This window comes from Octopus sinensis, linkage group LG7 (assembly GCF_006345805.1).
Source record: "Octopus sinensis linkage group LG7, ASM634580v1, whole genome shotgun sequence".
NCBI lineage: Eukaryota > Metazoa > Mollusca > Cephalopoda > Octopoda > Octopodidae > Octopus > Octopus sinensis.
The window spans coordinates 95308367-95332550 of NC_043003.1; the positions used below are offsets into that span (position 1 = coordinate 95308367).

The 24184-nt window shown below is 41.1% G+C and overlaps 1 protein-coding gene across 4 annotated transcripts in view; it reads left to right on the forward strand.

Moving 5' to 3' along the window:
- Positions 1–23918, forward strand: part of LOC115214082 — a 29474-nt gene extending 5556 nt beyond the window's left edge. Inside the window, exons 2-4 of one of the 4 annotated variants that reach the window (XM_029783128.2) lie at positions 20725–20891; positions 20952–21032; positions 22512–23918. In XM_029783128.2, the coding sequence (XP_029638988.1) occupies positions 20725–20891; positions 20952–21032; positions 22512–22780 (517 nt within the window). In that variant the 3' untranslated portion in view covers positions 22781–23918. Of the gene's footprint in view, positions 1–20724; positions 21033–22511 lie in introns of all 4 variants that reach the window. The other 3 variants (XM_036504960.1, XM_036504959.1, XM_029783127.2) reach the window with 3 other exon arrangements.
- The last annotated feature ends 266 nt before the right edge of the window (positions 23919–24184 follow it).

Consider the following 24184-nt stretch of genomic DNA (forward strand, 5'->3'; position numbering starts at 1 on the left):
ACACCTGCTCAAGGAGCCACGCAGCGGAACTGAACTCGGAACCATACGGTTAGGAAGCAAGTTCCTTACCACACAGCCAAGCCTGCGCCTATTGTGTAAAATAATCAACATATTTTGTGTATTGTAGAAGCATAAGCAATTTGCTGCATATAAATGTCGACAACAAAATCTTACCATTGGCCCCAGTCAAGAACCACCCGCTTTCGTAGAAGGAAAATAATTATTTTAGCTATATAGGCGCAGGAGTGGCTGTGTGGTAAGTAGCTTGCTTACCAACCACATGGTTCCGGGTTCAGTCCCACTGCGTGGCACCTTGGGCAAGTGTCTTCTACTATAGCCTCGGGCCGACCAAAGCCTTGTGAGTGGATTTGGTAGACGGAAACTGAAAGAAGCCCGTCATATATATGCATATATATATATATATATATATATATATATATATATATAATATATATATATATAGGAGGAATTACAACCGTGTTTCGTGGTCTGCTACCACAACAGATCCTTTATAGGATCCAGTTAGCTCAAGACATAATCAGGAGGAACCCCGTCCGGTTTCGGCCCCTACTCCTCTACCGTTTTGACGTGGCACCCCCCCCCTTTCGGAGGTGTCTTCAGCTCTGGTGTTGGGTGCATGTCTTCTTTCTTCTGTTCCCTGGCCTCTTCGATGTATCGTCAGCGAGTGTCAGCCGGTGACTGACTGTCTTGTTAAATTTTTCCCTTTAAATACCTGCCGCATAGGCTCCAGTAGGCAGCCCCAGCAAGTTGTCACGTGACAATGTCTCACTTTAACTGACTAGTGAAGGCGCGTAGTTTTAGCCCGTGCCTTTTGTAAACGACCGTCACCTGTCAGTCAGCGAAGCTGATTCAGTCAGCTTGTCTCACCTAATGATGTTATTTCCCGTCGGCGTGTTTATGATTTTCAAGCCATTTTCGGTCTTCCTGCTTCAGCCATATATAGAAGCTGACTTTTTCGACCGCTTCCTGTACTCTCCTTATTAGTTTATGCAGCTCGGAGCTAGAAAAAACAAATCTTTTGAAAAGCGTTGTCATTTTCTTTTCAATGAAGCTTCTAGCCCCCACTGCCAGGTGATAATATTCGACATTCCATCCCTGTTCTCTGCATTCTTCGATTAGCTTTTCATACCTCTTCTCCTTTCGTTCCTCTGCATTGCTGTTGTTCTCTTCCCAAGGTATTGTCAGTTCTAGTAAAATTCCCATTCTCCGGACTCTGTTCCATAGAACTAAATCCAGTCTTTTTGTTGTTTTTATTAGTGGAAATATTACTTGTCTTTCCAAGTCCGTGGCCACCTCCCAGTATCCCTTCCATCTTTCGTCTATCTCGTATACTTTACTTGTAGGCCTGGTTTTATAACCTTTTCCCTCCTTGTGGAAGTATACTTTCCTGCGCTTTTCTACTTTTGAGTACTCTCCCCTATTGTACCTCTCGATTTTCTCCTTGAGTGCTTATGACGCCGAGGACTTGATTATGCCGCCAAGTATTTCTTTCAAGTGCTAGTCTGCAACTTGACAGAACATGTCTAACCGTCGCTTTCTCTCCGCATCTACACTCATCGGTTGTTTTTATGTTCCACCGGACTAAGTTCGCCGGTGAGGGTAGAACGTCGAAGGTAGACTTGATCAGGAAGGATGTTCTTGCTTGTTCCCATGATATCCTTCCATGATATTCTGCGGTTGATCACATATTCGTCCCATCTCAGGCACTGTCCCTGTTGACTGCATTGCACCAAATGTACATTTCGCCTTTCTTCTTCCTCCTTTCTCACTTCGTATACCACTGCCTCTTTCATCTCTTTTACACTGCTCTTGCAAAATGGCCTGAAATTTTGCGACCCTAGGCCGATTCTAGCTTCTTGTGTCGCTCCGACTATATCTGCGTGTCTTAGTTTTCCGATCGCCCTGTTTACTGCCTCTTCCGCCTTCCATTTCCTTCCTGTTCGTACCTTTGGAGGGTTTTCCCGGATGCTGTGATCTTTTGAATATCTTAGCATCATTACTGTCCTTGCCTTTCCTGCCTTATATTCTTCGGTGATTGATGTTATTGGTAGTTGCAGCACGGGTTTTCCATATAGTGCAGTTGTATTCAGTGGTTTCGGCAGACCAAGCCATTTTCTGATAAACACACTGCATCTTTGCTCCATACTTTCTACTCTACTCGAGGCTATTTCGTACATTTGCAATGACCACATTATTCATGGGTACAGCCCAAATTGCAGTATCCAACATTTGAATTTTCCCGGCAGCGTTGTTCTGTCAATTACCTTTAATCCTTGTTCTACTAACTCGTGTGTTTCTTTCCCTTGCTTCTTATCATTTAATAAGTCTCTATACCATCTGCCGAGACTCTTTACTGATTGTTCTTTCACCGTTGGTATGTCTTCACTTCCTATCCTGAATTTCACTTCTTTTTGCCTTCCTTTCACGAAAGCCACGCTTCGAGAATTTTTGGTTTTGAATTTCATCCTTGCCCATCCTATCAGTTCGTCCAACCGCTCTAACGTTCCCTCTGCTGCTTCTCTACTTTCCGATAATATTATTATTATTAATATATATATGTGTGTGTGTGTTTGTGTGTCTGTGTTTGTCTCCCCCCCCATCCTCGCTTGACAACCAATGCTGGTGTGTTTACGTCCCCGTAACTTAGTGGTTCGGCAAAAAGAGACCGATAGAATAAGTACTAGGCTTACAAAGAATAAGTCCTGGGATCGACTTGCTCGACTAAAGGCGGTGCTCCAGCATGGCTACAGTCAGATGACTGAAACAAGTAAAAGAGTATATCAATGTGATACTTGTTTTAAGAAGGGTGAAAGGCGATGTCGTCCCTCGTAGGATTTGAATTCAGGGAGGTGAGCATACGTTCCGTGAAACAATTTATTCCAGCGCTCTAATATTTCTATCCAGATATATTCCTTTTCACTATAATTAGTAATATTTAGTCAATTTTACTAGTTATATATTCGACTTATTTCTGCTAGGTTTCTTTGTAAGACAACCTCAGTCGAGGTTTTGGTAAAACCGAGGTTGTATTAATAAAAAACAACATTTGTCAATGTGTTGTACAGCAGACTCGAATCTAAACACATGATTGCGAATCGAATTTTCCAATCACAGAGTCATGCCTCAACCCCACTGGAGGTCTTCGTTATGCTCCCATTCTGGAGTATACCCTAAAACTCAACTCAACAACACTTTATCTCTGATTTCATGTAACTCACCTCTCTCTCTCTTTTCTCTCCTTTCTCTGTCTTTCTTTCGCCCCTCCCCTGTGTGTGTGTGTGTGTGTGTGCGCGCGTGCGTGTGTACGTGCCACCATGGACTCTCCCGTCGTTTGACGACGTATGACGGTTCTGCAATTTCTTGCTGAACAACCACACAGGGGATTTGTTTATAGTGGTCAAATGTTTGTGTTCGCATGGGCTAATCCCCTTCCATCAGATCGACAATACCTGTACAGTTGCACGACGTGCCACATGTCAGATGACGAAGTGATCGTAGACCTCCAGGAAATGAAGTGTTTCGCTCAAGAACACAACGCAACGCGTGGCGTAGTGGTTAAAGTCTTCTGTGGTTAGGAAGTGCGATTCAGAGCGGCGCACTGTATCCTTGAACAAGGCACTTTATTTCATATTTCTCCAGTCCACTCAGCTGGAAAAAAATGTGCTATGCCTGTAACTCAAAGGGCAGCTTTAACACACTTTGTGTCATGATGACTCTCACTAGAAGGGACATTAGGTTTACGCATGTTTGTGTTGTTAGTTTCAGGAGCAGACTGTTCCGTTGATCGGATCAACTGTAACATTCGACAGAGTGCCATTTTCCCATTTTTTATACGCACATACATACATACATACATACATACATACAACATACATACATACATATCCATTTGATTTGCTTCAGAAAGTGCTCTAAAAAGCTCTTACGCTTGTTGCTGTCAGCTACCACCTGTTAGTCTCATTTTTCAGTGTAATCCCATGGGATGGTTATATACGTGGGACGCCTTTCAGCTTAGGATAAATATAATAATAACGATAATGATTTGGCGATCGAAATCGTTTTATTACACAAACACACGCACGCACACGCACGCATACTGTACTGTTCTGTGATGGTAAAACCAACAAGTAAAATGTACTCCATCTAAATATTATTTAATAGATATTTAATAGACACAGTACATGTTTTTTATGTGCTACTAATAGTTACTTTGGTGAGAACATGCCAAATAATGAATTATAACATGTATAATATCTCCACCACCAACACACACACACATACACATATAGTCTTTCTTCTACGCTCAAAAGAAACCTATAAATTCTTGTTGCAATTGCAGATGTGTAGGGGGCGGGATTAAGGTGCATGGCCTAATGATTAAGCTATTTGGCTCATGATCGAAGTACAGAGGGATGGTGTATTGTGACGTTGTGCTTGGCACTTCATTTCCCTTTGAGCTAGTCTTCTTAGTGGTAATAAATGCCATCCCGGTGCTAGTGCAGCTCTCTTTCCCTCTAGCTGTTACATCTTGACGCTCCGCTAGGTCAAGAGCGAGGGGATCGGAGAAGGTGTTAATGTCTGCTCGTGAGTTCATAACCACTTAAAGCAATTACTGAAAGCATGGTGGCGGCGAGCTGGCTGAAGCGGTAGCACGCCGGGCGAAATGCTTGGCAGTATTTCGTCTGCCGCTACGTTCTGAGTTCAAATTCCGCCGGGGTCGGCTTTGCCTTTCATTCTTTCGGGGTCGATTAAAGAAGTACCAGTCACGCACTGGGGTCGATATAATCGACTTAATCCGTTTGTCTGTCCTTGTTTGTCCCCTCTGTGTTTAGCCCCTTGTGGGTAGTAAAGAAATAGCTACATTTTACCATATTATACTATACGGCAAGCTGTACTGAGAATGGAGGCTTTCCAGAAGGGGTCACAAAGAATAGTTATCCCTAAATATGAGGAATCTACGGTGGTGGCGTGTCTTTATTAAAGGCTTAATTTGTTCATAAACAAAGTTGTTGCTGGTATCATTGTCGTTGTCGTTCTTGTTCTTGTTCTTGTTTAAGCCATGTCTGATTGAACGGACTTATGCTAAAAGGCGTCTCCTGTCAAAAATGACAAAGTCATTTACTTTTTTTTACCGCAAAAGACGTAGGTGTATTTGTGTGTGTGGGGGGGGGTAAGACGTTTGGTTTCCAAGCACGTGGTTTCGAATTCAGTCCCACTGCATGGCATGCTGGACATGTGCATTCTACTATAACCTCTGGCCGATCAAGGTCTTGTTGGCGGATTTGGTAGACGAAAGCTGAAAGAAGCCCATCGTGTGTGTGCGTGTGCGTACGTGTGTGTGCGTGTGTTAAAACTGCTACTCCGTCGGTTACGACGACGAACATTCCAGTTGATTCGATCAACAGAACAACCTGCGCATAAAATTAGCGTGCAAGTGGCTGAGCACTCCACAGACATGCGTACCCTTAACATAGTTCTCAGGGAAATTCAGCGTGACACAGAATGTGACAAGTCTGGCTATTTGAAATACAAGTACAACACATTATTTTTTTTGGCAGCTGAGTGGATTAAAGCAATGCGTAATAAAGCGTCTAGCTCAAGTATACGACTCGCCGCTGGGAATCGAACTCACGATCTTACAATCGTGAGCCAGATACCCTAACCCCTAAGCCACGCTTAGCGGTTTAGTGTCTATCATGAAAAGGAAAAATCAGGCCGAAACCACGTGATCTGGTAGTCTGAGCAGCGGAAATAGCGGTGATTGTTTATCACTGGCAATGGCTATGATGTGCTTTTATGCGTGAGTTTTCTCTCTTGGTAAATATTGCAGTGTTTGTGTGTTCTAACGCAACTATCCATTTTTAAGTGGTGAATATTTTACCTTCGGGCATTAATACTGCCTCTATCGTTCTATTTACTTTTTATACATACATACATACATACATACATACATACATACATACATACATATACATACATACATACCTAAATGTGTGTATGTATGTATTTATAAGGCGGTGAGCTGGCAGAAACGTTAGCACGCCGGGCGAAATGCATAGCCGTATTTCGTCTGCCGTTACGTTCTGAGTTCAAATTCCGCCGAGGTCGACTTTGCCTTTCATCCTTTCGGGGTCGATAAATTAAGTACCAATCACGCACTAGGTCGATGTAATCGACTTAATCCCTTTGTCTGTCCTTGTTTGTCCCTTCTATGTTTAGCCCCTTCTGGGTAGTAAAGAAATGTATTTATGTTCGTGTATGTGTGTATAGATTTGTGTTTTTTACTTACCAGCGCCTAACAACTTGTGTTGGTTTGTTTAAGTCCACGTAAAGTGTCGGTTCTGCATAAAGAAATCGAATGAATAAGTACCAGGCTTTAGAAATCAAGTACCAAGAATGATTTCTTCGCCTATATCCATTCAACTGGTACTTCAACATGGGTGCAGTCCATGGACTGGAACAAATAATGGATAAGAGTACACCTCGTAATATATTATGTGGGATGACGTCAGCAGCTGGGGAGCTGACCGGAACTTGGGGCTGACCGGAAGGGGTAGGAGTGACGCGCGCGCAGGCAGGGCAGGATTCGGCCCTTTTCGATCGAGGTATCCGAGGGAGTGAGACGCATGAGCACGTTGTTAAGGTAGGGGAGAAGCAGCTGCTATTTCTAGCGTTCGGGTCGGGCTGCGTTGAAGGATCCATTACCGCTGAAAGGTCCCCGTCGAGCGAAGAGAAGGTAGGTGTCCTTATTTCGAATCTCTCGCATACACCACAAGCTATTTCAGCACTCCATATAAGACGTCACCACGATGGCAGCGAAAATCAGGATCGCCAGCGACATTATCAAACCCTTTAATGGTGAAGGCGATGTAGTGACCTGGATTCGTAAAATCAGGCTGGTGGCAAGACTGCAAGGCATAAGCGATGTGGCAAGTCTTTGGCTGTATTTGGAAGGGAGCGCGTTGACGCTATATCTTGAGATGGACGAGGAAGAACGTCTGAGCGAGGAGAAGATAGAGCAACGCCTGAGAGATGCTTACACCGAGTGTGAGTATACAGCTTTTGCTAAGCTGGGTACGATTAGATGGACGGGAGGACAGGTGGACGAATACGCAGCAGAAGTGCAAAGATTAGCCAAGGTGGCTGGGTTTACAGGAGAAGGGCTGGAGAGAACAGCGCGACCGGCATTCGTAAATGGGTTCTCCGACGAGGTAGGGATTCACCTACAACAATAGGCCGGGAGTAAAAAGATGGCGCTGAGCGAACTTGTGACTCAAGCACGCGTGTTGACGCGACACACTGGGATGAAGCTGCGAAGAGATAGCTCGGGTGAGTTGGTGTTCCGGAGAGGGAATGAAATCCCAGAGCTGAGTTCCAGCGTCAGCAGGAGAGAGCAGTTCTCAGTGTGTGGGGAGTTGGTCGGTCACTACCCGATCGCTTGATGGCTGCACACAGCGTGCAGTTACACCAAGAGACGAGCGGAGGGGGAGAGTTGGGGCGACAAGGTGGGAAAAGGGACGGTGGCGATGATGCAGGAAATCCTAGAGAGGACGAGAGCGGAAGACCCGGTCAGGGGGAACTGGTACGTGCCCAAGGCGGAATGCGGGACCGTCTGGAATGATGATAGCAGTATAGCGATAGGGGTTGTGTTGGCGATCGAAGGCGCTGCGGTGGAGGACGCGGCCTGGCTTCGGAAAGCAGATGACTTCAACCACATCAATGTCGCCGAATTAGACGCACTGCTGAAAGGGGTGAACTTGGCCCTGAAATGGGGGCTGCGCATAATTGAAATCCGGACGGATTCGGCCACTGTGCTTGGCTGGGTAGGATCGGTAATCACCGGTGAAAGGAGAGTTCGGACGAAAGGTGCCGCGGAGATGTTAGTGAAGCACCGTCTAGGAGTTCTAGGAGAATTGATTGCCAAGTTCGGACTGAAGCTGAACGTGGTTTTTGTGCCATCAGAAAAACAGGGCGGACGCACTGACCAGGGTGAAAAGGGCGTTGTTGGAGGAACCGGTGGAGACTCGGAAAGGGATAGCTGCGGCGTGTCGGTTGGATGACTCTGAACTGAAGAGACTGCATGCTATGCATCACTTGGATGTGGACAGGACCCTGTATCTGGTGAAGAAAATTGATGCTGACGTCACTAAGAGAAGCATCCGGAAAGTGGTCGGGAGCTGCGACAGGTGTCAGTCCATTGACCCTGCTCCGTGTGGGCATGAGCAAGGAAACCTTTCGGTGGAGCACAACTGAAAAAGGCTAGCTGTGGATGTGACGCACTACCGTCAGGGAATGTATCTCTCCATGGTCGACTGCGGCCATTTGGAGGGAGTTGAGAACGGGCATTACTGACGAGATTGCGCAGATTTTGATCGGGATATTTTTAGAGAGAGGTCCCGTGGAAGAACTGCTAATGGACAACGGGGTGGCGTTTCGTTCGGAAGCATTGAGGGATATGCTCGACCAGTGGAAGGTGCGTCGCTTGTTCAGAGCAGCGTATAGGCCGAGCGGTAACGGGATCGTAGAGAGGCACCATCGGACAGTCAAGGCCATAGCGGAAAGAGGGCACATTTCGCCGCTTGAAGCAGTTTTTTGGTACAACTTGTCTCCCCGATCCGGACAAACTGAAGAATCTGTGCCGCAGAGAGCTGTATTTAAATATGAATGGAGGCACCCGAGTAAAGCGCCGGAGGGCCACGAGGAAGAGAAGGGACCCGCTTGCGTGAAAATAGGGGAGGAAGTCTGTGTTAAGCCACCAAAGACGCGCTGTACGTCTCAATGGAGCAGAGGAAGGTGACGGCGGTCAATTCCAGAAACAACGTCTCCGTGGGTGGAATGCCGCGACACGTCTTGAACCTTCGCAGGATTGTTGCTTCGTCGGACGACGATTGTCAAAAATTATCTGCACATTCGCCATAGCATATATTTATTATTGTCACACCGCTTACTGCGCATGCGTGCTTATAGTTGGTGCTATTGTGGTCACGCGATCGAAGTTAGAGCATGATTGTGCTATTTTTGTTTCTGGCTTTAAAGTTTTTTACAAGCAATGTAAACCAAAGAAGAACAAAGAGCGTTGAACCGATTTCTCTGAAAAAGCGGTATACGATCAACAGTACAAGATACAGTGCTTTGCCAGCCAATAAAACTGAACCAGCAATTCGCTACAAACGTCGTAGCCTATGGTCGAAGAAAGTTTTGTTGTTGCATGACAATGAACACCAACACACAGCCACCCAGACCATTGAAACCATTAACCGACTGGGTTTTGAGGTGCTGGAACATCCTGCCCACAGCGCAGATCTCGCCCCTTCCGACTATCATATCTTTGGATCGCTCAAAGATGGTTTACGAGGTTGTTGATTTCATACAGATGAAGATGTGAAGAAAACGGTGCATAAATGGTTGCACAAGATGTGAAGGAAACGGTGCATAAATGGTTGCATCTTTGCGTTGCGTTTATAGACTATGAGAAGGCCTTCGATAGCATCGAAACCAACGCAGTGCTGAACTCGCTGCAGAAGCAAGGAGTCGAAGCGCAATATGTGCAGCTGCTCAGAGAGGCAAATTCCGGATGCACCACCGACATAGCTCTACTGTCATCACCCATACGAGTGCATGTCGAGAAGGGAGTGAAGCAAGGAGATACAATCTCCCCAAAACTTTTCACTGCATGTCTCGAACAGATCATCAGAGGCATCGACTGGCAAGGTGGTGTCAACATCCGTTTCGCTGACGACATCATACTCATCGCTGAAAACACCGGATCAGCTTCAGACCATGCTGACGGAGCTCGACATCAAAAGTTCTGCAGTCGGTCTCAAGATGAACCGCATGAAAACAAAGTTCATGCGGTCAGACAACGTACCAACAGGTCGAATGGTGATCGGCAGTGATGAAATAGAGGAGGTAAGGGAATATGTCTACTTGGGACAGGAAGTAAATATGTGCCGAGATATCGAAAAGGAGATCTCACGGAGAGTAAGGGCCGGATGGAAGGCGTTTAATGGCATAAGGGATGTGCTCAAGGGAAGGTTGTACAGGACCACCCGCGCCGACCTCATTAACAGTGCAGTTATGCAATGTTATATGGTAGTGAAACATGGGCTACCACAAAGAGAGAAGAGCAAAGACTGGTAACGGCTCAAAGAGCCATGGAAAGGTCAATGCTTGGTATCTCGTTGAGAGAGCACATCAGTAGCGAGATCATCAGAAAGAAGTCTGGCGTGAGGGATGTCATCGCAGAGTACACACGCAGCAAGTATAGATGGGCTGGACACGTCGCCCGATTCACCGATAATCGGTGGACGCACGCAGTTGTCGAGTGGTACCCGCGCGAGCGGAAAAGACCACCCGGAAGACCTCCACGACGGTGGAGTTACGATTTCAGGAGGACGATTGGGATCACGTGGATGAGAAAGGCGCGATCCAGAGAGGAGTGGACAGCGTGCTGTGACCAGCGGTGTCAAATGGACACCTGACGGACTGGTCGGTCAAGGTGATCAAGGTGATATATATATATATATATACAGCTGAAATTTACAGAAAAACCAAAAGAGGAAGACAGATATATGAACACCAAGCGAATGTATTAGTTTGACGCTCGGGAAAATGAATAAGTCTTTTACATTTCGAGCCAACGATCTTCAGCAGAAAGAAATAAGAGAAAATAAACAGAGACAGAATGAAAAAAACTTGTAGATTTCAGCGGTCCCACATAGAGAGAATGGGATGGAGAGAGGGAGTGAGATAGGGAGAGGCAGACAAATAGAGATATGTGTATATGGATAATTAAAATAGATGTACACACACACACATACATACATCCATACACATGGGTAAATGTGTGCGTGCGCGCACACACACACACACACACACACAAACACACCTCACATTCCTTTACGTTAGGAGATGAAATATGGCAATGATCAACTTTACCCTTTTTTCACTTCCTGGTCGATTAAAACAAGTAGCATTTGTATAATGGGATCGGCTAAATTCATTGTATTTCCTCACCTCGATATGCGTAGTTATGTGTCACATCACTGTATATATTAAAGGCCTTTAGAATCCGTTATTGCCGTATTTTTGGTCGTAACCTTTGTTGTTGTTTATTTATTTGATGTTTAGATAATTCCGTGGTACAGTAGCAAAAGTAAAGTTCCTTCTTGAGTCATACTGACTCATAAGAGCCAGTTTCCTGGTTTGCATGGCGCATATATTTCCCACCTAGACGGGACACCCACCCATAACAGGAATACTTCTTTTTTGCTAGCTGAGTGAACTGGAACAGCGTAAAATGAAGGGTTTTAATCAGGAACACAACACGCCGCCCAGTCCAGGAATCGAAACCGCAATCTTACGATCATCAGTCCAACACTCCTAATAACTAAGCTACGTGCCACCACACTGTGGTACAGTCTTTGTTGTTAATATTGCTTGCTCATTATTTCTGTAGCCGAATACCACCATGCCTTGAGCAGCAGTTTAATAGAATAAAGTGGTTTCAATGAACCGGAATACGAAAAGAATGGCGTTGTTGTAGTTGTTGTTACTAGTGTTGTCGTTGTTGCTGCTACTGCTCCTGCTATTTATTAATCACTGGCCCTCTATTTATGGCTTACCTGTTTTATTTATTTATTTATCTATTTATTTATCTATTTCAATTTTACTTCTATATATTATATCTCAGGCTGAACGATCCAATATTTGCTTTCATTATTTCCTAATTGAGTAAAGTATGATATGATGGAGATTTAGCAGCTATTTCTCTTTTAATCAGGTGATCACACGGTGTTTCTCACGCCATTTCAGTGAAGAATGTCTTGTGCGTAGGAGGGAGCAAATGTCGGAAGCGGACACATTGTAAAACAAAATAAACAAAAAGATATTTTTTTCTCAAGAACATTGTAATAACGGGTCAAAGAACTCTGATGTGGGTTACAAAATAACGAGATTAAAATAAGTCATGACAATACGTTATGTCGCTGTGTGCATATATATATATATATATATATATATATATATATATTGGGTTGTCAGATAAATTCGTTCGGTTTTTCTTCTGTTTATTTTCATCATTATTTTTCAGCAACAATTTTAGCAAATCAGTCATTAATATATTTTCCTTCATAAGGCGGTGAGCTGCCAGAAACGTTAGCACGCTGGGCGAGGTGCGTAGCGGTATTTCATCTGCCGTTACGTTCTGAGTTCAAATTCTGCCGAGGTCGACTTTGCCTTTCATCCTTTAGGGGTCGATTGAATAAGTACCAGTTATGCACTGGGGTCGATATAATCGACTTAATCCGTTTGTCTGTCCTTGTTTGTCATCTCTGTGTTTAGCCCCTTGTGGGTAGTAAAAAAAAAAAGGTATTTCGTCTGCCGTTACGTTCTGAGTTCAAATTCCGCCGGGGTCGACTTTGCCTTTCATCCTTTCGGGGTGTGGGAGGAACAGGATTTCATAGGAACTCTAGTTGCTAACCGTAAGGTATACAGAAACTTTCAGTTTATCCAATTTCTTCGTAACTTCGATATGGGAACAAGTGTGTAACCTTCGATGTCAATAAATTGTTAAACCTGCATATGTACACATATATAGTGTAAAATGGCCCAAGGGGACGAATTCTCTATGCCTAATACCACATTTCCGGGGGTTGATGCTCGTAGTAGATCTTCCAGATTGCTCATCGTCTTCCAGGGACGTTCTTCCGCTTTTGAAGTGCATGTGCCACTCGCAGCGTTGCGTACGACCCATTGCCTTGTCGCTGTAAGCTTGCCAAAGCATTTTCGAGGTTTCTGTAGCAGACTTCCCAAGTTTAACGCAAAAGTTCACATTGGCTCTTTGTTCCTGTCCATGTCAAAATCACAGACTGTATCATTTACGTGATCACAAAAATACAGATTTCACAACTTGAAGAAGTGTTCATGCACCTAAACATACTTTTAAGAAGTTTAAGTAAATGGATTACAAGAACTACTAAAATTAGAATTAGAACTAAGTAAACTCTAAGAAGAAATAACGAACTTGAAATAAATGTAAACCCCTATAAAAAAAATATAGAGAATTTTAAATGAGTTGAAATCGAAGTTTAAGTCGAATAAAATTAACTATAAGCAAGATATTAAATTAATTTCAACATAACAAGAAAATTATAGACCCATAGATTAATAGTTATATAAACAATAACAAACCAAACAAAAAGTAATTGAATACCTTTAAAAAAATAAGAATACTATTCTAAATTAGTAGAATGGTTAATTAGAATGTAAATTAGGAACATACAGGAACATTGATCTACTTTAAGACCAAACAGCAATAAGTACCAAACAAGTCGAAGCAAACTACAGGTCACGGGATATATGACTATTTATATATTTCTTTACTACCCACACGGGGTTAAACACAGAGGGGACAAACAAGGACAGACAAAAGGATTAAGTCGATTACATCGACCCCAGTGCGTAACTGGTACTTAATTTATCGACCCCGAAAAGATGAAAGGCAAAGTCGACCTCGGCGGAATTTGAACTCGGAACTCGGAACAGACTATGACTATTTATAGTAATTCTAGCCTAATATAGGGATAATATTTGGTCATGGTTTCTTCAGATGATATCCGAACAGCAGCAATAAACGACCCTGATGAAGTTGCACCGATTATTAACACGAAGATGCACACTTAACAGTGTGCAGCGGCTTGCAGCGGAAACGTGCATAGATCTAAATGAACAACGATGTAAATAATTGTATAACAAAACTTGGATGTGCAAATATCCGTTCTCCTGATCTTCATTAATTTCATTATCTGCTCAAGGGAAACTATGCAGTCCTTATAAGGCCATTCGAATTTATCACGTGAAGATTAACCAAGTATAATAAATTTTAACTAACTTGAATTTCATCAACACTCACCGTGGTTAACTGGCATTGCGAACCGATAAGAGCTAAACCGGTAACCGCCAGGATTATAGTGGTTCATTCTGTAAATGATGCATTTTTTCTCAATTGCATGAACTAAAAGTCGGAGGGGGACGGGATAAACTAACTGCATCAATTTGTTATAAAAGCAGGTAATAATGTTACCATGTCTTTATTCGTAGTGTAAGTTTTGAAGAGTACAGTTCAATTTTAACAGTTATTTTTCAAAACTATAATGGAAATGACAAAGGATCATATTCAACATATTTTGCTTTATGAGTTCAATAAAGGCAACAACACAACGGAAAGTGTGAGGAATATTAATGCAGTATATGGGGATCAGACAATAAGCATGAGCCAGTGTCAACTGTGGTTCCAGAAATTCCGAGTCGGAAATTACAGTCTAGAAGATGGTCCTCGATCTGGAAGATCTGTAGAGCTCAACGAGGACGTCCCGAAAACCCTGGTAGAACAAAATCCCATTGTAACTGTTGAAGAACTAGCAGAGAAGTTTGTATTTGGTCATTCAACCATTCATCGACACCTGCGTACCATCGGAAAAGTCAGCAAATTGAGTCAATGGGTTCCTCTCAAAATTTCTGTGTCTAATCGCGCACAGAGAGTGAATGTGTGCTCTTCTTTGCTGTCACGCCTCACGAATGCACCATTTTTGGACCGAATAGAGACTGGTGACGAGAAATGAGTTCTCTGTAAAAATATCAAGCGCCGAAGACAGTGGGTTGAGAAAGGAGAAACACCCCAGGCTAAAGAAGGTCTTCACCCACGTAAGGTGTTGTTATCTGTTTGGTAGGATATGAAAGATTTAGTCCATTTTTTAACTTTTAAACCCAAACGAAACGATAGCAAAGGAGATCTACTGCGAGCAGCTTCAGCGGCTTAAGTCAGTACTAGAAGAAAATGGATCATCTTTGGTTTCAAGACGAAAGGTGTTCTTCCATCAGGAAAATGCTTGGTCGCATACAACGAGGCTGATATTCCAAAGGCTGGAACACTTTGAATGGGAAACGATGCCCCACCCTCCATATTCGCTGGACATTGTGATTATTATTTATTCCGCAGATTTCAAAATCATTTGAACGAAAAAAATATGAAGACGAGGTCAGAACAGTATTGCAGAAGTATTTTTCGTTACGGACAAGTGAATTTTGGAAGAGAGGCTTTAGTCTACCAGATAGTTGGAAGAGCATTGTAGTAGAAAATGAAGGAGAGTATATTTTAGATTTAAAAAGAACTTTGAATATCTTAATTTTGAAAAATAAAAGAAGTGTAAAAAATATTTTTTACGCATTATTTATATCCCTCGAAACCATTTTTGGAAATATATACGAGGGGCGTTCAATAAGTAATGCCCCTGACCCACTTCCCATTGCAGTAGAGCAACGAAACTTGGCACAGTTATTAGTCTTTTTCTGCATAGGAATCATCCAGAGTTACACATTTCTCCCATCGTTTGATGCAGCTCTGGAGACCGTTTTTGTAGAAGACCCTGGCTTAGTCCTCCAACCACGACGTGACTTCAGAAATCAAGGCTGCATCATCGTGGAAACGCTTTCCTTTCAAAAACAACTTCATGGCTGGGAAGAGGTGAAAATCAGAGAGTGCAAGGTCAGTAGAGTAGGGGGGATGGGGGAGGAGTTCATAGCTGCACGCCTGTGCTTCTGATCTGGCGACACGCGAGTCGTGGACCGGGGCGTTGTCCTGCAGGAGGAGGATGCCTTTGCTGATCTTGCCCCGCCTCTTAATTTTGATAGCTTCTCTTAATTTCCTCAATAGTGAAGCATAATAGGCTCCTGTAATTGTGGTACCCTTTGCCAGGAAATCTGTCATCACTACTCCGTCCTGGCCCCAGAAGACTGTGAGCATGACCTTGCCTTCTTTGCACCCTTGCCTTCTTTGGAGGAGGTGAGTCACGGTGCTTCCACTGCATTGACTGGGCTTTGGTCTCTGGATCATAGTGATGGACTCAGGTTTCATCCTATGTAATCAGTCTTTTGAAAAATTTTGACTCATCTTCTTGGCACATCTCCAAATTCATCCTCGAGCACTCGACGCGTTCTTGCTTCTGGAAAGGTGTGAGCAACCTGGGAATCCATCTGGCAGACACCTTTTGCATATGCAAATGGTCATGAATGATAGTTTCCACAGACCCGGTACTAATCTTGACCTCATGGGCTATTTGGCGAATAGTTATGCGTCGATCTTCCTAAATGGCAGCCTCAACTTGACGGACAGATGCCTCATCAATGGCAGAAGGGGGGCGACCAGATCTGGGAGCTATTTCCACAGAGTTCCGACCATGTTTGAATTCACGATGCCAGCGTTTTACAAGGTCATATGATGGGGCATCATCACCATAAGTTACTTTCATTTCATCAAAAGTCTCCCGTGGTGTGCGTCCTTTCAAATACAAAAACCGGATCACTACTCGACACTCGACAGGCTCCATTTCACACTTGACTCAGTTCAAACACCTGTAAATCAGAAACCACAATTAGTTCAGAGCTGTAATTTGCCACTTAATCTATAGAGATATCAATAATTGCACATGCAAAATTTCAGCTAGATCAAACAACATCAAGTGGGTCAGTGGCATTACTTATTGAACGTCCCTCGTATATATATATATATATACATATATATACACACACACACATATATATATATATATATATACACACACATACGTACTCACACACACACAGAAATATGTATGCGCGTATAACGTAGGTACATATGTCCTTACATATAAGCATGCTTTCATATATATATATATATATATATATATATATATATATAGGGAGATGTACTTGCATAGCAAGTGATTTTATCTGATATCGTGTGCTGGAACGAAAACAATTGCAGCGTGGAAGGTGTTTGTAAGCCATTTAAGAAACACACAAAAGCCGTTCGATTCACTTCAACATTTAAGTTTATTTTGTCAAAATATTTCGTCGCTATAAGACCGCAACCTGTTCACTGACAAAAATCCGTGCTGGATTTTTGTCAGTGAACAGGTTGCGGTCTTATAGCGACGAAAATATTTTGACAAAATAAACTTAAATGTTGAAGTGAATCGAACGGCTTTTGTGTGTTTCTTAAATGGCTTACAAACACCTTCCACGCTGCAATTGTATATATATATATATATATATATATATACACAGGAGTGGCTGTAGCTTGCTAACCAACCACATGGTTCCGGGTTCAGTCCCACTGCGTGGCATCTTGGGCAAGTATCTTCTGCTATAGCCCCGGGCCGACCAATACCTTGTGAGTGGATTTGGTAGACGGAAACTGAAAGAAGCCTGTCGTATATATGTATATATATATATATATGTGTATGTGTGTATGTTTGTGTGTGTGTGTTTGTCCCCCTAGCATTGCTTGACAACCGATGCTGGTGTGTTTACGTCCCCATCACTTAGCGGTTCGGCAAAAGAGACCGATAGAATAAGTACTGGGCTTACAAAGAATAAGTCCCGGGATCGATTTGCTCGACTAAAGGCGGTGCTCCAGCATGGCCGCAGTCAAATGACTGAAACAAGTAATAGAGTAAAAGAGTAAAGAGTATATATATATATATATATATATATATGTAACGTGTTTTATATATGTATATGAGTGTGTGTGTGTGTGTGTGTGTGTGTTTGATCTTAGATTTATGTGTGTATTCATGCGTATATGTAAACTTAGATATTTGCGGATGTACCATGAATGTATTTATGTGAATATTTATACGTATCTCTGACTGGGTTTGTGGGTTGGAGTATGTTTCGAGTGGGAGGATTGAGCATGGTGTCGGTTCTGAAGGCAAATCAGATGAAATAAAGAAAAAGGAATTGGGCTTTCACAAAAGAGATAGGTATGTCGTGGGAAAGTTGTTAATCTATAATTGCTATACTCAGTTACACACACACACACGCACACACACGCACACACACACTCACGCGCATGCACACACATGTATGTATAATCTAACTTATTTCTCTTTTGTCCAACATTTTAGGCTATCTCACATAGTTGTTGTATTTACACAATATGTAGCAACATCAGGCACACGACCTCGCACACACACTCGCATACACCCCCGCATACACACACATACACACACATACACTCTCTCTCTCTCTCTCTCACGCACACACGCCCACATGCACACACAGACATACGAACACAGAAATCATTTAAAATAGCCATCTGTGTATGATACTCAATGTATATATTCCGATGGCAGTCTATTTACTGCGGTTTTTAGGATAAAATCCCGTATGATCGTGCTGTGTTTAAAAACACAATATACATCAGAGACAGACGTAAAAGGTATATATTCTATATTTTTGCTGGCCCTAAAGAATGTATGTTGTTATTGATGAAATGACGGCGACCCTTACCTACGTCTTCAGTATTGTCCATCCTCCGTCATCACAGATATAGAAACACAAAATTCAGTTTATGCTTAATTGTTGATTACAAATTGGCTTAGAAAAAGTTAAATAAGGATTCTGGTATTTCTGAGAACGAACCGAAGCATCGGATTGCTTGAATATTGGTCATTACGTATAGAATTAAACACTTAAGGAGCACAACTTTCAGAAATGATAAGCAAATGTAAAATAGAGCATTTAATATTAGTGATATTAGAGGGCAGCGAGCTGGCAGAAACGTTAGCACGCCGGGCGAAATGTTTAGCGGTATTTCGTCTGCTGTTACGTTCTGACTTCAAATTCCGCTGAGGTCGACTTTGCCTTTCATTCTTTCGGTGTCGATAAATTAAGTACCAGTTACACACTGGGGTCGATATAATCGACTTAATCCGTTTGTCTGTCCTTGTTTGTCCTTTCTATGTTTAGCCCCTTGTGGGTAGTAAAGAAATAGGTATTTCGTCTGCCGCTACGTTCTGTGTTCAAATTCCGCCGAGGTCGACTTTGCCTTTCATATTAAGTGGCGTACTGGGGTCGATCTAATCGAGTGGCCTCCTCCTCTAAAATTTCAGGCATTGTGCCTAGAGAAGAAAAGTATATTAGTGATATTAGTAAATATTTCGTAGATCTAATGAGAACACTGCACTCACACACATATACAAACACATGTGTCTATGTTCATATATGTGTGTTTATGTATGTGTGTGTTAGAGAGAAAGAGAGGGAGAGAGATATTGAGAGTATGTGTGAGTGTGTGTATGTGTGTGTATGTGTACGTATATATGTATGTGTATATATACGTATATATTGATGGCCGTATGTTTATACGTATATATATATATATATATTCTTTTACTTGTTTCAGTCAGCTGACTTCGGCCATGCTGGAGTACCACCTTTTTTACTCGAGCAAATCGAGTCCAGGACTTATTCTTTGTAAGCCTAGTACTTATTATATCGGTCTCTTTTTGCCGAACCGTTAAGTTATGGGAACGTAAATAAACTAACATCGGTTTTCAAGTGATGTTGGGGGGAGAAAGCACACACACACATATGTATGTCTATATATATATATATATATATATAAAACGGGCTTCTTTCAGTTTCCGTCTACCAAATTCACTCACAAGGCTTTGATAGGCCCGAGGCTATACTAGAAGACACTTGCCCAAGGTGCGACGAAGTGGGACTGAACCCGGAACCATGTCGTTGGTAAGCAAGCTACTTACCCCACACCCAATATATATATATATATATATAAGTAAATGGAGGAGATTAGATGTTAATATGGAATAAATTATTTTTTATTAATTTCGCTATCCGATCGTTTCGTACAGAAAGACAATTAATTCATTTTAAGAATATTAGTTGTCAAAGAGTACTCATCAGTAACACAATAAGAAAGAAATAATAAAAACTAAATAAAGAAAAAAAGGGGGACTTTAGAATTACATAGGTATGGTGTTCTTACTAATTTTTGTATTGTGTAACTCTTCTTGGCGTCATGTCTATCTAAAACACGATTCTTGAGTTGTGTCTATTTAAAACACGACTCTTGAGTCGTGTTTTAAATAACTTGGCTCTGTGATCCATTTCAATGAGTGGCCGGCCTACCGTTGCTTAAGGAATATCGGCTATCAGCCCAAAACCGTCAATCATCAAGTGAATTATGTGGACCCAACTCCAGGGGCTCATATACAAGCTATTGAGCGATCGTAGATTGATGCCAAGATTGAAATACTCAAGAAACAAAGAGGTGTATCTACTCAACATTTTCTATCACATTTGACTCATTATTGTTAGAAATTGCTCAGGAAAAACGATGATCGTTTCATTGCTCTTTTAAATGGTATCAGATCAGTTTACAAACATTAAAATCAACATTTGATGAATTTTTATTTTGTATTATAAGGTATTAATGATTTTTAATAAATTTTACACTATAAACCGTTTATTTTGCTCCTTTCCTTTTGTAGAATAAATATTTAATGATTTTTAACACATTTCACATTAGATATACTATAGTAGCACCAAAAATCTTTTGGCTTACTCGTATTTTGACCGTTATTCCAAGACATATTTCAATAACTGAATGAAAAAGAGAGCTTTCGATGGCAAATTCTAAATTTTTCATTGATGTACAGGCGAAATCATACAAGGAATAAAGTTTCACAAATAGCAAATTCAGATCTGTTTTGGACTCTACATTCTAATCCTGGTAGCAAACATTAACTTCATCAGACTATCATGACTAACCAGATATTACTACGAGAGAAATACAACAAATGACTCTATAAAACAACTAAACAGAATAAATAAATGAATAATAATTTTTGTTTGCAGTCTCGCTGATTCACGTGGTGGAGGGAACAGCATCAGTGATTCACGTGGTGGAAGGTACAGCCTCAGTAATTCACGTGATGAAAGGTACAGCCTCAGTGATTCACGTGGTGGAAGGTACAGCCTCAGTAATTCACGTGATGAAAGGTACAGCCTCAGTGATTCACGTGGTGGAAGGTACAGCCTCAGTAATTCACGTGATGAAAAATACAGCCTCAGTGATTCACGTGATGGAACGTACACCAAACACAAAACAGCCTCGCATACAGGAAGAAAATCCTCAGTGAAATCTAAAGTTCAACGCCATCTTTGTACGTATGCGTATTCTTTTAAGACTTTATAGAACAATGCATCTTATTGAGTATTATTTGATTGAGTGAGTGAGTGAGTGAGTGAGTGAGTGAGTGAGTGAGTGAGTGAGTCTATAATCCGTTGGTTTGGTTTATTGGAACACCAATGAAACTCCAACCTCATGTAGTTTCTAGACAACACTGACCACTCCAACCTCAGACTTCTAGGTATTTTCATCATCACTCGAATTCTGCAGCATTCGATTCAGCGTGAAAGACAAAACCAAGGAATTGTACTGAGATTGACTCAAGGAATAATATTCCTTCTGAGTATGATTTTAATTTAGTGTTAAAAATCAATAAAGCAGGAAATCTTCTTTTATTAGGATGATAAATGAGGAATGTTGTTCTTTACGGCTTTCTTAAAGTAAAGACTGAAACGAAATTAGTCAAAACAGAAATTGAGATTGCTCACTGTCTCGGTCATATCAATATATCATGTTTGAGACAAGAAATACCGATTAGGTGGAAACATTTTAGTAAGCTAAAACAAACCAGCTACCTGTGTTTTATTATGAAACTGCTTCTTACCTTGTTAATGCCTTTAGTAAAAAAAGTTTTCACTGTTAATTATAAAATAGTTGCCATTTACCGTGTCAATGTGGAGTTGAACTCTCCACAAACCTAATAGACAATGAATTATATCCTTTTACTGGGGCTATAATATCCTATCTATTATAGGCACAAGGCCTGCAATTGTGCAGGAGTGGTGTGGTGGTGGTAGTGGGGGGGCTAGTCGATTTCATCAAACCCAGTATCCATGTTATTGATCCCGAAAGATAAAAGGCGAAGTCGACTTCGGCGACATTTGAACTCAGAACGTAAAGACGGGCGAAATGCCGCTAGACATTTTTGCCTGGCGTGCTAACGATTCTGCCGGCTCACCGCCTTCACTGAGGTCATAATATATAAACATTTGGTTCTCAGTGGTTAAATTCGCCTTTCTGTGAAAAGTTACAACTTATAAGTAAAGCTGCTCATTCTTATAAGAAGTGAGTACAATGTATATTTAGTGAGGCAAGGCTGAGTTTTAACCTTAGCATGGATATTATCTCGGAGAGGTATGCTGTTTGAGGGCTTGATTTCTCATAGATACTCGTAAGGAAAGACATTTCAGCAGCGCTCAATACGTACACGTTTTTGCTTCTACGGCCATCGACACCATTTTGGGGGGAACTGCTGCTGCTAGCATTTTCACCAGATAAAACGAAGTCAATGCCTGTTTGGCAATCAAAATGGCAGGATCTACACAAACTCACATTTCTAAATTGTTCACGCCTGATGAAGGGTCTTTGTGCCTGAATTACATAAAGATTGCTCAACTTTCATTTTTTGCATTGTTTGAAGTTCTCCTTCTTTATTATTTGTTCTTTTACTTCTATAACTATATTTCTGATTTAAAATATGAACCTTTAATGCTGATTTTTGTTTTATTTTCAGCGTTAACACTCAGTCCTCCGGAACTTGAAGTAGAAATTCCAAGAGATGGAAGCCTCTTATCTTTTGCAACAAAAGACATTGTAACAATACTGATTTGTCTAAATATAGATCCTGAGGTCATAGACCGCGTTAATAAGATGCATCTCAATGGTAAAAAATTATCTGCTTTGTCAAATGACGATCTGAAAGAGTTAGGCATAAATAATCCCATCGTAAAATATTTCCGGGACAGAACTAAAGTGAAATCAAAATCTCATTTCATGTTATAACGAGAAAATTGAAAGTCAAGCCAGAACAGAGCTAGTTGACTAAATAGGGAAACAGAATACCATTTTCCGAATACTAATAAGAGAATGCCGGACAGAGATTTCCCTAATTCATATTCGGTGATGATGTGCATGCTTGACAAAATTACTTAACTCTTGTTGTTTTCTAACCCACTTTGCTGGAGATCTTGTATTCTGAAATGGTTCAACTCTTTGCTGTAAGCAACGAGTGGTTTGTATAATATACAAATGTTTCGTTAATTAATAGTAACAAATGCAAGTCCTTCTATAAGCAAAATCCCCTATAGACCAACGTTCCATCAGTGGTAAAGGGATAAATCTCATGCGTTTAGTTATAAAGATTGGGATAACTCCAGTTCTCGGCAGCATTTATCACTGATGTAAGGAAAAAGTAAAAGCGCTGGATAATTTCTGTTTGAATACCGACGATTTGTGTATTTGTATATTCATGTTAATTAAAAATGCTTTTATTAAACGAAAGAGAAATCACAACGAAGGCTTGTAATATTTGTCAAATTATAAAGTCTCATCAATAAAATGCTATTAACCCCAACATATCTGGATTAATCAAAAACAGAAAAAAAATTGCTATTTCATCATTCAGCTTTCTGTTGAGATTTCACTCTGGACAGAACATCAGGATGATGAAGTTTATAATCAGATCCAAAGTCACTATACAGGCATACGTCAACTTGCGTCGGTAATTATTTCGAAGAGATACGACATTACTAGAAAAATGATTATAACACGAAAGATTAAAAGTTTCACTTTTTTTTAGTTTACATCTGTTTTAATAAATGGTTTGTACATATTTTCATTCACATTTTGATTTTCCACTCCAGTATTGGTTTTTAGGTGTTTGTTTAATTTCTATCCTTTTATATATATATTCGCAAAAACCGACGTAAATTCGGATAAATCGAATGAAGTTGAGATTATTTTTCGCCATTAATTTCTTTAAGAAAAAGAAACATGTAAGGTCGAAAAAGTTGTAACTCAGAACGATGTGAGTTGAAGTATATCTGTATTTCGATTGCTTTGCGCTTATCCCCTTTTTAATCAGAGTTTTATTTTTTTACTAAAAAATCCGACACAGGAGTATTAAATTCATTAAAATTAACACACTGTTTACGCTCTATTCATTTCAATATTTCTTTTTTTCTTCCATTTGTACTTCTCATTTTCAACAATATTTGAATAAATAAATACAATACGATTCGCAATGATGATGTTCTTTTGCGTTATAACAAACAAGTAAAGTCACAACCGTAGATAAATGAACTTTAAAAAAGTTCTTCCCGTTTCTAAACTTATATACATAAAACACATTGACTGGTACAAAAACAATCAATACACAGTATTTTGATAATTCGATTCCGAAAAACT